Source organism: Antedon bifida, chromosome 4 (genome assembly GCF_963402885.1).
Source record: "Antedon bifida chromosome 4, ecAntBifi1.1, whole genome shotgun sequence".
Taxonomy (NCBI): Eukaryota; Metazoa; Echinodermata; class Crinoidea; order Comatulida; family Antedonidae; genus Antedon; species Antedon bifida.
In genome coordinates this window covers 27,940,213-27,955,452 of record NC_136229.1, presented here as the reverse complement: position 1 = coordinate 27,955,452, position 15,240 = coordinate 27,940,213, and the positions used below count along the sequence as shown (strand labels likewise).

Here is a 15,240-nt window from a genome sequence, read left to right as displayed (position 1 = left end):
TTATAACAATTTATATGAAATAAATAGGGAAGGAAATGTTTAATAATCCAAAAATGAAATTAAACAATATTACCATTGTATTCATAAATAATGTATTCATTGCACTTTCATGTTCTAGGTTAACTTAAACACTTCAAATAATTATTTGGGAATTGGAAAACAAATCATCATAATAAAGCAATACATTAAAATACTTCCCAAAAAATATATTTCAAATTAATAACCTATTTACATAAAAATGATAGCTTTAGTAATAAAATATCACCAAAACAGATTAAGTGGATGTCACAGTAACTCTATTAGTTTGATTGAAGGGTTATTTAATTAAAATGTAAACAGGAAAATGTTGCCTTGATTTACGGACTGAATTGTATTGTGTGAATTGTATGTGAACTGCACTCAAATGTATGCAGGGGTCCTTTGTAACCCAAGAGGGAATTCGGATCACTTTTAGTTAAAACTAAAATAGGTGTATTGTATAAACTTGGATCTTGAGTCAACTGATGTACTCGTCAATGATGGTCATGTGACTTAAAAAGACAGCTATAAGAACAGAAAGCGTAGTAGTGGATCTGTGCTTTAAGACAAAAGTCTACTATAGAATAAAAATAGATTTTTTCGCAAGTATTCTCAGTGTACTTTAGTATAAAGTACAACTTGCGTCAGAGTAGCGCAAACATCTGACTAAAAATAGATATTAAAATAAATAATTGCAATGATAACATAGATGAGCAATATAATGACATAAACAACAATGGGACCAACAAAAACCAACAACACAAACTCAACATGTTACATTCTGAAATAACATTTACTGTATCTGTCTATTTTTGGTAACTACAAAAGTGTAAATGAAAACAAAATTAAAAGTAAAGCATGGTATAACCATGGAGATGGAGAACACACTAGTACAGTATATCATATGTACTTACTGTAAATACAATGCGGATAACTTGTTTGAAACAAAAGTTACATAATAAAAAAATTCTAGATCTAACCAAAAATGGAATCAGAAACCAGTGCTTTTTGATTGAAGAAGAATTTAACCAGTGTTCAGATAAACAGGTTACTTAAACTAGTATTAAACATAAACAGGTTATCTAAACTAGTATTAACATAAACAGGTTATTTAAACCGGTATTCACATGACATAAACAGGTAATGTAAACGAGAGGTATTAAATCTCTATGTCTGAACCAGTATTCACATAAACAGGTTTATTTAAACTAGCACATTCCAATAAGCAGGTTATTTAAAACAGTATGAACATAAATAGGTTATTTAAACCAGGTATTCATATCAACAGGTTATAATAAACCAATATTTAGATAAACAGGTGGTTATGTAGTTCCTCTTATATGATCTCACCAGTTTTCTATTAAAACTAAAACACTGAAAAGAATTAGAATGTTAGTGAAGGCAGACAAAATAAAAAATAAATTCTACAGAATTTTGGAAAACACATACCACTGGCGGAACTGAGTGTTCATCAGGTGACCTGGCCGGACCCGGATGAAAGGTTGACAAAGAGTTTGTGTTTAAAGAGTCAGCTGGAAACTTTGGAGCAAAGCGCTAAAAAAGAAAAAAAAAACAATTTATTATTTTAGCATTTACTGTGTACAGCATTTGCTCCATTAGTGTTTTCTTGAAGAACTTTCTGGACTACTGTAAGACCACATATTTTATAATAAGTTTAATTAAATAATACATCCATATTTTACTTCCAAAAAAATAACCATTATTTTGCATTTCAGCAGAACCAGATAAATAAAATCAATCAAGAAATTGTGTATTGTTTACTGTAATATGGAGTGAGTGTAGAATATGTTTGAGCTTTATTATTTTTAACACCATTTATAATCAGTAATTTGAAAGTTGTCCCATTTCTGCAGACAAGCAAATAGATGTAATTTATTCAGAAATTTCCTTGTAACAGTCTGTAGCAACAACAAGAATATACAAGGTCTGCTAAACTATCTCATTTGCATATCAATTTGAGTATCTCTGGTTAAATTAGAAAGCAGTTGGTGATTTAATCAGAATTAATTGATCGACTTATTAATCACTCCATACCAACATATGTCACCAATCAATGAGTATGACAACAGTGAGATCAGTGGTGAAGAAATCCTATTGGAAGTATCAAAATCAATATTTATCTGAATATGACTTTAATTTAGCACTTTGGTTGGTGCTTAAATGCTTTCCTGGCCATGTACAGTAGGCTTGCTATCAACATGAAAAGAAAGTTTTAATTTACTCTGTGAAGATCAGTGGTGAAGAAATCCTATTGGAAATTCAACAAAATCAATATTTATCTGAATATGATTTTAATTTAGTGTTTTGGCTTTGTCGGCTTAAATGCTTTGTTGAAGCCTGAACCAGGACTTTTACAGGGGTTCGTTTTCCACAAAAGGGGAAAAACTAGGCATGGGCTACTGTATGCTAGGCCTATTTATCAGATGCCACAATTGTTACTAATCTCAACACTTCAGCTAAAAGAGTAGTTTATTCAAACCCTTGAACATCTCCTAGTTATGTAGGCTTGGTATCAAAATGTATAAATTGATATACTTTAGCTAGAGAAGGAGCGCAGATGTTAATAAGTTTAATGGATGGATAGAAAAAAAAGGACTTATCTTACAGGCTTAAAGCTCTGTCTATATCAGCGTTCTGCAAACTTTTTATTTCGCGGCCCAAAATCTGGTTCACAGTACCAAACCGTGGCCCAACTGGACCATTGTAATAAAATAGTCTTCCACCTCAGCCCCTCAGTTGTGGCTGAGGTAAGTATTGTAATTGATTTGGTTTGGAAAGTAAACTTGTGCTGATGATCCACCGAAATTCAGGGCAGTTCGGGTTTCCCCTTTGTAACACCCACGATGCATGTCACTAGCCTGTTACTAAAGAGTTTGAGCCTGACAAATGATGTTCATACTGTAGTCTACAAATATATTCACCTTATTTTAATAATAAATTACAAACTTACATCCAACTCCTCCTGTATCGTACTAAAACTGCTGCTAAATGGCATATTACACAGTACAGTATATGTTCCTATGTTGAGCAAACGCATGTACCACAACCTATGTTGAGCAAACGCATGTACCACAACCTATGTTGAGCAAACGCATGTACCACAACCTATGTTGAGCAAACGCATGTACCACAACCTATGTTGAGCAAACGCATGTACCACAACCTATGTTGAGCAAACGCATGTATCACAACCTATGTTGAGCAAACGCATGTACCACAATCAATGCTGTCTGTAGCACTGTCTCACCATCACTTCAGTGATAGTTTTATATTATATAGATGACAATATAACCACCATTGTAACATTATTTAAAAGGTTTTATTACTGTATTGTCACAGTCTAAAAATGAGTTATACAGTACAGGCACTAAAAAAAGGGACACCACCATACTGTAGAGCTTTCCAAATAAGGAAATTACACAATAGAAAAGATCACAAAGGTACTGATAACTGTATTTCTAAAAAATGCAAAGTCTATATAGGGAAGAATCGGTCAAATAAATCTTCTTGTTTAGCATAAAAATGTTAAAAAAGTTAGTAACAGCAGATTCCAAATGCCAGTTTGTTTCATTGACATAGTCAAAAGATATATAAAATATTCAAAAAGATAGTAACAATAATGAAAACCGGCATGTTTCATTGACAGTATAAATTAAATAGGCAAGGAAAAATATCACAATTAAATCTGTATCGTGATAATTCAGGGTTCTCAAGTACATAATACAGAATGTCCGTAATTACTATATTTCAGAGATTGAATCTGTACACTAATCCTTACAAACATAAAGTTCAACAAACAGGATGTTGTCAATAGTGAATTCTGGGAAAGGGCATTCAACATGTGGTTTTGTCTTGACTCTCTCTGACCTCTCTGTCTGAACTAAGGTGAGGTCTCATCATCATTACGATATATAATGTCCGCAGCAATATTCAATATTGAACAATCCATAATACTTTAATATCACTATGTAGTTCAATTTGATTATGCTTCTAATTGGCCTAGTGGCACTCAGGGCGCCCAGGGGCTGATGAGCCATGTTATGCCTAGAGAACGGAAAAATCCTCTCTGTACAGAGATATGTACATTATTCTTATACCATAAAGTCACCATTTAAAGTAGACTAGAATGAAGATGACCCTTGACCCTAATGCAAAGCAATGGACTTCAATTAATTGTATGGTATATAGATTCACAGAGAAATTCTCCATGGTAAAATACAGGAAGTTCATTAAAGACCACAATTTCAATTCCTTATAGTCAGCAAACTGATACAATAATAGATAACAGTGCAAAAATGAGGTATATCTACAAAGGGCTGGACCGTTTATGGAAATAAGAACAAATTTAATTTATACTCAGACTGCTTTTCTGATAAATTGGTGCTGCTAAAAACCATTTACATAAATATTGGTGGTTGCCGATTGAAAACATCGTTATTTTCCAATCTATGCATTCTGATATCAACAGGTCAAGACAAAGGTCAATGGCAGACATAATAATAAGCGTCATTTTGTGTTATAGTTGATGCACAGTGATAATTACTGTATCAGTCATTCAACATGTAACAGATAAAGCATTTTAAGATTACCATTTAATTTTAATATTTATTCGCTCCATATTCAATGATAAACACTAACAAAAAGTTACAGTAGGCCTACTCCTATTTTCAATTATGCTCCTTTGCTTACAGCACCTTTACTTGGTAAGATATATAAATATTAATTTAAACTTAAAAATTATAATACAGTAGTATTAAACAGTACTCTAGAATTCCATTTTTTTATTTGGCCGATTCTGCATTCACAACAAAATATTCTAATCTATTGTGTTACTGTATAATATTAGCATACAAAACAATGTACAAATCATGTGAAGGTTACTAGTACTTTCCTTTTGAATAGATTTACAAAAAATAAATCACTTGTCAATGCTTTAACAGTATATATTTTGACTGTTTGATGAGTAATTCATGAGAGAAGATCTTGATTCTAAATGCACCGAATTTACCATTTCTTTATAAATACTAATATGTGCACAGAGTAAAACTCTCTACCTAATAAAATCGGTCGATTTGATCTACTGTACTGTAACTACATAATTTTCCCAGTATCATAAGCAAATTCTGTAATAGTGTCACATAACTATCACATGTTATAGTGTTACCATTAGAGATAAGCCTAACCTAACACTACCTAACATTACATTATGATTAACATTATGTAGTCGCCAATTGTGAAACAGTAAATTGTGACACTGCAGAATTTTCCAAATACTGCTGATAATGCATGCAATAGAGAATAGGATGATGTTTACTCATGACTCAGAATATAACTATTGCGTCCCGACGAGCAACGTCACAAAAATCCTAAGAACTAAATTCATTTCATTTCTACTATTCACGGGTTTGGTGTTTCCTTATTTAAACTATTAATGAATAATAATAATACAAGAGGCACAAATTTCAGGGGGATTTTTTTGGCTCACAAAGAGAAAAAAAAATTATAATGCAACTCATGCAACTTTTACTTTGTAAAATATAAGGGCCTGAGGCCTATATATGTTTAAATAAAATCCCTGGATAGGAAATTGAATTTGGGTCCCAAAAGTGGCTGCTACTGTATAGTATTATAAAATACAATATTTAACAATTAAAAAGTTTAATTTACAACAAAAAATTTAACTTTAAGTCTGTTCAATTAACACCATTTTTGTTAAAAATTGCTATCCATCCAAAAATATAATTTTTGAATGTTATAACAGATGGAAGACAAGTAATATCGGAAGCAGATTTCAGGTGATGACGTACTATCTAGAATCTTAAACCAAAACAGCTGATCATTAATGAAAGATGAAGACCTACATCATAAATGTATTTTCCAGAAAGGTTTTAAGCTACTACAATGTATACAGTATATCATTAAATAAAATTGTTTTAAACTGTACTTTCGGTACAGCTCAGAGTTTACAACAAAACATTGACTTGGACTAGATAATATTTTATATGATTGAAATAATAACTTTCATTTTGTATTCAATTACAGTACAGAAATAGCTTACTGTAGAAAGATTAAACTTGGGTGAATTTACAGTACTGATAGAAACAGGGCTCGAACACAATTACTGTAGCAAAGTAGAAATTACTGTATGCTACTAGACAATTTAATTTTTGTTGTACTACAGTACTTTAATTGTTAGGACAAACCATAATTGTTTGGGGTTTGCAGGGTTTAGCAATACCCTAATACTGTATACTTGCTAATGTAGTAGAAATTTCCAGTCACGGATATTAAATTTATAGGCCTGATAATGGTATACTGTAATAGTTTAATGTTTGAAGTGTTGTAAAAGTATCTGTGTACAGTACTAAGATAAGGGCATATTAATTGTCTTATTTAGGTACACTATGTCCAATCTATCTAAAGCAAGACCGTAACTTTATATGTTATTCACACTGTATTTAAAATATAAAATAACACCTCTTCCTGGAAACATGTTTCTTTGTAAATAGTAGGTTTCATTTGAGATAGTTCCTACAGGTATAATCTACTAATGCAGTTTTCGTTTAAAATTAATAATACTGTATATAGGTCTTTCAATATACTAGTAATAGTATTAAAAATATATTTCTGTACCATAAGTTCAAATGTTCATAATGTTATAAGTTATTATGTATAATAATAATTTCAATTGAATAACTCTTGATATTCCTATTAAAGCTCTTTTGTGGTTACTTCCGGTCTAATAAATAGAAAAAACACTTCCTGAAACTATTTGTACTGTAGTACACAACTATGGAACCAATGATCATAAAATGTTTTTGCACTTGGTCAGGGTTTGGAATTGAGGGAATACTGTATATCCTGTGTTTAGTATACATTAATTAATAAATATTTTAAGGTATCAGTTCTTAATTTACACAAGATATAAATTATGTTTCACTACATAATTTTCAATAATGTTAAATATTCTTTAATTTAATTTAAAAAGGGAACTTTAGGCAAACGAAAGGTTTGTTTGAACTTGCAGAGGCAACAAATCACAAAACATGTTTCTCAATATAATGCAGTTAACTATTCACTTGGTGAATACAGTAGGTCTAAACAGGCAATAACGCCAGCATCCTCAATGCTATATTCCCGCTATTTATGTGTAGTGTGGATAGACAGGTTACAGACCTGAGTCTGAGTTATCATACTGTATAAGCTCCACTAATTGGTTTGTTAACTTTGGACAAACATAAAAACGATTGCTTACCATTTTATTCTCGTTAACAGGTGAATGAGGTGAGTGCGGTGAACGATCAGTATGCGATGATTCATCCCCTACTGAAGTGCTTCGTTTAAAGTTCATGTAATGAGGTTCGTTCTCCACTTTTAAATTGTCAAATACGGGAATTACGTTATCATCGTGATCATAGTTATTTCCCTGATTATAGTTACTTCTGTGATTAAAACTTCCTTGATTAAAACGTGCGTGATTAAAGCTATTTCCGTGATTACGCGATTGCATGGGCACTTGATTCCCAAACGATGAAATTCGCTTTACAATCTTGTCGCCATTACTGTTCGCCACTTCCTCCAAGTACGTTGCGGGAAGGTAGACACCGGACGTGTCACCCTTTTGTTGTACAAACCACCAATCATCATTGGACTTCTTTATGAGAACAAACTGATCACCAGGTTGCATCTTCCTAGGTTCTCCATCGCTGGACTTGTATTCATACTCGTATTTGGCCTTTACGTAGTCCACCATATTTGCCAGTATTCCACTGGGTATTCTCTTTATAACACTAAGCGTACCCTTTTATGGCATTATTTCACTCAAATACAAAAATCTCTTTTTCATACAATTATTCAACAACTACTGTAACAACTGACTATTAAAATCAAACCAAAAAAGAAACAGTATTGTCCAAGGAAATCATTTTCTCAACCTGAAATGAAACAAAAGAAATCGTTTTTTAAATATCAGATTACTGTACACAAATCAAAAGTGGTGTTGGTAAAACCAACAACAGCCCATGCTCTCTCATGGGAGAGCTACTGTACTGTATGATACGAAAATATAAAGTTCATTGATCACCCCTCTGCAACAATGGACTATTGCACTAACCACCAACCAAAAAAAAGGTATTTTTACTGTAGGTACGGAACAGAAAGAAAATTAGCCAAAAATAGCCACCAGTATGGTTGGTAGGGTGAGGTTGAAACCTTACCAACCAGGGTAAGGTTTCAACCTGACCACTTTTTCACATATGCCTTTGATTTGACAATCCAGTGGTTTGAACAGAGATTGTTCCTTTTCTTGCTACAAACAACCACACCACTTTATTTCTTTTGCCGATATCAATGTTCTTGGATTAAAAAAATAATAATTTTCAAGCTCTACATAATAACACTGTATTTTTAAATCATTTCCTCATGCAGTTTGAATACAAATTATTCAAAATTACAAGTTCATGATAATGTAAACATCACGTAAACAATAAACAAATTGATTCGGTGTTTAATTTATGTAAAATACAATGAGAAAGTCTATTGAGACAAACTGAATGAAACATGTATTAAAGCCAATAGCCTACAGGTATTATTATTAACCTGTACCTGGAAAATTGTTGTTTTCCCAGGTACGTATTAAAGATTTGTATTTCAACTCATTTACTGTACATAAATTACTGTGCTTAACAGGTATCATTGTGACGTGGAATGTTTTCATTTAAAAACTGCAGAATGTTTAATATTAAATAAAGTTACGAAATGTTTATTGAAACCTACTGTAAGGGGTCTGTTTCTGCTGAAAATTAAAAAAAATAAACATATTTATAACAAAGACCATGTTGCGGCTTATTTTTTCCTCAAAATAAAACAGTTTTGTTTTATCAGTTGTCTGATTGGTTGTGTAATGACATCATTATTATCCATAGACTAGAAAGTAGTCAAATGTTCGTACAAGTCAATGACCTTCTGAAATTAGGTCAAATTAAGACCACAATTTTAAGCAAACAAGCTAAAAAATGCTCGACAGAAAACGTTTTTATTAAAACGTCTTTTTTTACTAATATGTTACTGTATGTGGTACATATCTCACCACGCTCACTGTCATATCTTAAACAAATTTACGTAATGCGTGACATCAGACTACTAATAGTTTAACCGCAAAAAGAAGTCCAGTGTGTAAAGTACAACCAACCAAAACCCAAAGTATACATATGATTCAAATGGCACAAGGGACTTAAAAAATAAGTTCTATTGAACTGTTTATTATGTGGACTATAACAAACCATGTATAGTCATCTATTGTGTTTGTGAACATTCAAATAAGGAAATAGGAAATGATAATACTCCCCTTTCTGTACCCTCCTCTAGCATATTTTGGGGCCAACCCATAACAAAAACCCCTACTGAATTTGCAGTTGAGACACAAAAATGAGTACAGTACATATCTTTACAGTTACATCATGATTGTGAAAACACCCTTATAAATACCTTACAGGCTTTTTTATACTGATTTATTGTCATACAATAGACCACATAGATTAAGTTTATTCGTCATAAATGAATCAATGTAAACATTTACATAACTAAACATTGTCTTCCTAGAAAATATTTTAAGAATACATTTAAAATACTATATATTAACAAACATTATATAAACATACAAAATAATTGCAATATCAAAATTACTTACTGTATTAAAGGGACACCTTCGAGACACAACAAATAAGGGTGTCACCTGAATAAGGTAAAAGAGTTTCCCCTTTAGCGTGTCCCCTGAATATATAGAAGTGTCCCAAAAGAGGGGTTCCCCTGTATATTTGTTTTGCTCTGGGTTGCAGTATTTTCCTTCCCCTCCTTGGTCTTGCCTTTATCTTTACAAAAACCCTGATGAAGATCATTCCTTAAACTACAGTGTAATATTAATGTTGAATTCAGACAAATTTGAATATGGCGACGTAATTAATTTGTAAAACTAACAGACATTTAAAATGAAATTGCCAGTCAAATGTCAAGTAATAATAATTAACATTCAAATCACGTCTTATCCTTACCTGAAGCACTTGAATACATTCGCAAGTAATTAGTCAAACTCGAAAGCATCCATGTATTAAAACCCAACGATTGAACCTGTCGTGCCGTAATAAACTCGGCGTAGAATTTGTCTTACCAATTCTTGTATCAACATCCAAAGCATAGATTGAATGATATAATTCAGTCAAGTCACTATTGTGTTATTATTAAAATTCTAAAGGCTTTTCAGCACTGACTAAAGCAAACCCAGTGACAACAGCACCTAACTGTGTACAAATCAGTGAAGCGTGACCAATTGAATAGATGAGTTATTTTTAAAGCTTCTGCATGGTTTTGTCATTCAATTCAGACGGTTTTATGAATTCCATGGCCAAACAGTGGTGAGGCGATGGTATTTTGATTATATTATAAAGCCTATTATCTATTCACACTACTTTATAAGTACAGAAATGGAACTAAAATATGAGGGCTTGAAATTGCTTCAAAGGAAATGTTAATAGCCTAGATATCGCATCACTGGATAAAAGAATTCCTAAAATGTTCACTTTTATTATTAATACAGTACAACAGGAGTTTAAGGTCTTTAATGGTACGGTCGTAGATAAAGCCCACAAAGCACAACCTGGTTTAGATTGTTGCATAGGTATATTACCAAAAGGACTATGATGAGTGGGTAAAACATTTAAAGTGTAATATGTCCTGAATGTTACATCAAATGGAATGGGCTTATAAAAAAAAGTCACAAACTGACAACCAATGCCATAGAAGGGGAAGACAAAAGAGAAGGTGGAGAGATGGAAGACAAGTAATATCGGAAGCAGATTTCAGGTGATGACGTACTATCTAGAATCTTAAACCACAACAGCTGATCATTAATGAAAGATGAAGACCTACATCATAAATGTATTTTCCAGAAACAATGTACAGTTCAATTTATTAAATTAAAAAAGACATCTGAGTTAATACGAACTGATCACAGAGAGTGGGCTTACTCATAGAGTGTGATTTTCTATGTGGTACCAGAGTGGCTTATCCACAGGATGAGATTAAACCATGAGATGGTCTTAACTACGACCTTATCCACATCAGCATGGGCTTATGAACGAGTGTGCCTTTCCATGGGATGGGCTTACATCCACAGGGTAAGCTTGTAATTACTGTACATCAGTAATTGGATCTATCTGGTATTGTACTAAACAATAAAATTAGCATTCTTCCTGATTCAGCAGGAAAGTGTAGCCTGTTGAAGAATCCACTTAAAACTAATTGAACATTTTGAAAGCAATAAAAATATAGATTTTACAACAACAATTTTTAACTGAACAGAAAGTATCGTGAAATACTTCTTTTATTTCAAATTTCTGACAAATACAGACAGATAAAGTACTGTAAAAAGGTAAGGAAAGACAAAACTGCTGCTAAAAATATACAGTACAGTATGCTAGTTGTTCGAAACCCAAATGTTCTCCCATTATCGTTGAATACGGCCACAAAATCATAACTACTGTACAAGGTCAAAATATCGATACATTGTCAATAATCAGATTTAGAAGGAAAGGAGGATGCATCACTCAAAAAACCAAATATTGTTTGACCTGAAATGCACCCCACCCCCCACTTCTTACAGTACACACAATGCTGGATCTGCCCCTGATATTGGGCATTTTTTATGCCTGGAGAATATATATATATATATATAAAATGTCAAATTATATATTATTATACAGTACTGTATGTACACAGAAATATTGACTTGATGATTATCATTTTTAGCACATGAATGACCAAAGAAAATGCACAACCATACAAAATGAAATGCATAATGAAGAAAATGCATTTAATAATGAGGTAGACGCATTCTAAAATACAATATTAATGTTTACAGTATGACGTGTAGAAAATTCCACTCTTCTAAATTACACTGTGCAGTGTTACTATAAAAATCACTTACAGGCCTACCAAGTGCGTGCTAAGTAAAATTTGTGTATACAGGCAACAGTAATACAAATTTACTAACTTTAGTCTGACAAAGTATGTCACAAAATAATTTATTCTCTAAAAGTAGGTCAGGAAATAGCTTCTTTTTGGCCCAGAAACAAACACATTAGAATACACAGAGGTGTGCTTAGATATTATTCAAATTGTATTGAACTAAACTGTTTGTTAATATTATATCAGTACAAAATTGAAAGATAACAATATTTTGTTTTTCACAAAATATCTTAAACACTATGGTGAATTAATTTGCATTTTCACCTAATGTACTGTACAGTAGTGAGAATAATAATTACCACAATCATCAACTGTGAAACCAATATATATTATTTTTATACTGAATGCCTACTACTATATATTTTTAGTGTTAGGGTCAGGTTCGGCAACGCAAATCATCATCATCTTCCTTTATTGTGCATAAAAATCATTTGAGTATAGTTGTGCATGGCTGAACGCAAACCTTTTACTCAAAAGATAGTCTCAACTACACTGGTGGATCCAATGGGAGGGGGGAGGGATCAGGTTCGGCAACGCAAATCACCATCATCTTCCTTTATTGTAATTTGAATATCGTAGCACATGGCTGAACGCGAACCAATAGTCTCAACTACACTGGCGGATCCACGATTGGGAGGGTGGAGAGATCTGCTTGGATCTATATATAATGTGCTTTAGTGCCAGTAAAAATGCCTACACTGTGGCATTTGTGACAAACTACAGTACCATAGAAAAGCAAGCAATAAACAGGCCATAAAGTTTATGTCACTCCGCCCAGCATCATCTGACAGACTAAAAAGTTTTATTTATTTATAGTAATAGTATAATAATAGATGAGCTTCTTTTTGAAATAAAATACATGTTTACACAGTACATTAAACAAGCATCAATAAATTAGGTTCATACTTCTTAAATAATATGTCAGTTAAAAATGTCCGTTTAAAAGAGATAGCATGAATATAAACTCCACCCTAGGCCCACCTAGATAGGGACGGTTACTAACCACAAAACACACAGGTGCCCGATAAGTTCCGTACCTTCATTTATCCTTTCCCTCTCTGCGGTGGTCTGTAGCCTACAAATACATACCTACCGCAGTCAGTAAACATCTTTTTCGATTAGCGAACAGCATACTTGAAATCCTCTAAACAAAGTCATTTTTCTGAATTAAATGAACATGTTAAAAAATTACATGATTAAGCTTACTTACTAACCAAATTGCGTTTCTCAAATTATTAATTCCAGTTGTTATAGTTGAAAGTAAACTAGGCCTACCACACTAGGCCTGCCCACTACCTAATGGCGTAAGTCCCGTTCTTAACTCTGCAGTGCACTGTGCTAATCTGATCATACATGCTATTCGCACGGCGACTATCTATATGCACGTAAATATTCCGACTCTAAAAATCGATGTTACAAATCAGTTTAGCCTATAAATTGTGTCTATCAAGAAGCCTAAAATAAACGGGAAGCGAATAAATTATGTAGGGCCTAGACAATTTGTCATTATAAATCCTTAAATGGACCAATACAAGTTTATATAACATATTCATTTTTTTTTAATATTTTGGTTTTTTTTTCGTGTAGATGTTCTCGAAACGCTGAGTTGAATGTTTGAGTTTCTTATAATATGATGCTTTATTTTTCTTTTGTTAAAATTAATATTATTTTTTTCCTTATGGCTGAGAATTAAGTTTCCATTTATATCGAATAAAAATGGGGCGTCGCTAAATTCTGGAATTGTGTAATAAAGGGATGTTCTTTATTCCTTTATAAAACGGCATTCTACGGTACTAAATAGAACGAACGAAAATTACGATTATTGACGTTATTATACTAGGCCTATTTTAACATTTTTTTTCGTTTCGTTTTAAGCGCCCACGCTCACTTTTCTGTTTGTCATGTTATTCTTGCTCTTTGATAGTCAGTGTTGGTTTTTTTCATTTATACTCCCTATTAATAATTCGGAATATACAATTACGACCTCGAGCAATTAGGACTCATGCATATTATGCGCTGGTGGCAACGTTAGGAAGACATCGTGACGCGTATCCATAGTGCGTCGCTAACGCACGTGCGTTAGGCTCTGTCTACACCATCACACTTTATGTGGCAAAAAATGTGTGATATGCCCATATATGGTTATGATGATGTCATATCACTACCATATTTGGGCACATCAAACATTTTTTTTTGTCAAACTAGAGGGGATTGAATGTACAACATTTTACAACGTATCTTTTAACGTCACAACGTATAATAAACGTGATTGTTCACGCAAGTTGGCACAATTTACCCGCCGCGGCCTAACACCACTGAATTTCCATTACCACGCTCGGATCATACCATCAAGTCTCAGTTTTACAAATTATTTCTCAATTTTTAAATATGATTGGTTTCGGTTTTGGATGTTATCAATTTAAATACACTGAAAACAAAAGAATTTAAAGCAAAACGGAAAATAATTTGTTTTCCGAAATAGAGTCGAAAAAAAAGGATTGATAAGATACTACAATGCAATCGACTCTTTTTCTTTACGTACAAAATGGGCTTAAATTTGTATTTTTAGGTGTCTTCTTGTCGTAAATATTGTAGATATCAAAATAACGGCAATATGTATTTCGCTCTATTTATGTCTTAATTTAAAATAAAAACACACATTGTGAGCGTTCAAAATTTGGCTTAATTACAGCATACGATTGGAGTTGGTTTAAAACGCGAGTGAGTATTTTAAAGACATAAATAATTTATTTTCAAAATATTAGAATAAAATACAACTGTAAAAAGAAGCATTAAAATGTCTGTATACAAAATAAAGCTTGGCTCCCTTCCTTTAGGACGCATAAGGAAGTAAGCGTAACGCAAGAAATTTGACCAATCACAAGCGATGGATTATTCGAACTCGCTTCCGTCGCACCTACGGCGTTGCATACTAGCGGGAACCAAACTTAATGTTATTTAGTTAGGTTAAACTTGTCGATTATCATTGGTCAACTCGCTTCCGTCGGTTGATTTATTTTCATCGTTTTCGTTTGTATGTTTAGGACGCAAAGGACGTAAGCGTAACGCATGTAATTTAACCAATCACAAGCGATGGATTATTCAAACTCGCTTCCGTCGCGCCTACGGCGTTGCATACTAGCGGGAACCAAACTTAATGTTATTTAGTTAGGTTAAACT

General features: G+C 32.8%; 1 protein-coding gene across 3 annotated transcripts in view; it reads right to left on the bottom strand.

Annotated features, from left to right (window-relative positions):
* Nucleotides 1-13,354, bottom strand: part of LOC144839835 (rho GTPase-activating protein 15-like) — a 32,752-nt gene extending 19,398 nt beyond the window's left edge. Inside the window, exons 1-3 of one of the 3 annotated variants that reach the window (XM_078695375.1) lie at nucleotides 13,271-13,354; nucleotides 7,295-7,973; nucleotides 1,468-1,572 (exon numbers count right to left, since the gene is read on the bottom strand). In XM_078695375.1, the coding sequence (XP_078551501.1) occupies nucleotides 1,468-1,572; nucleotides 7,295-7,792 (603 nt within the window). In that variant the 5' untranslated portion in view covers nucleotides 7,793-7,973; nucleotides 13,271-13,354. Of the gene's footprint in view, nucleotides 1-1,467; nucleotides 1,573-7,294; nucleotides 7,974-10,088; nucleotides 10,423-13,270 lie in introns of those variants that run through there. The other 2 variants (XM_078695373.1, XM_078695374.1) reach the window with 2 other exon arrangements.
* Nucleotides 13,355-15,240: the final 1,886 nt, after the last annotated feature.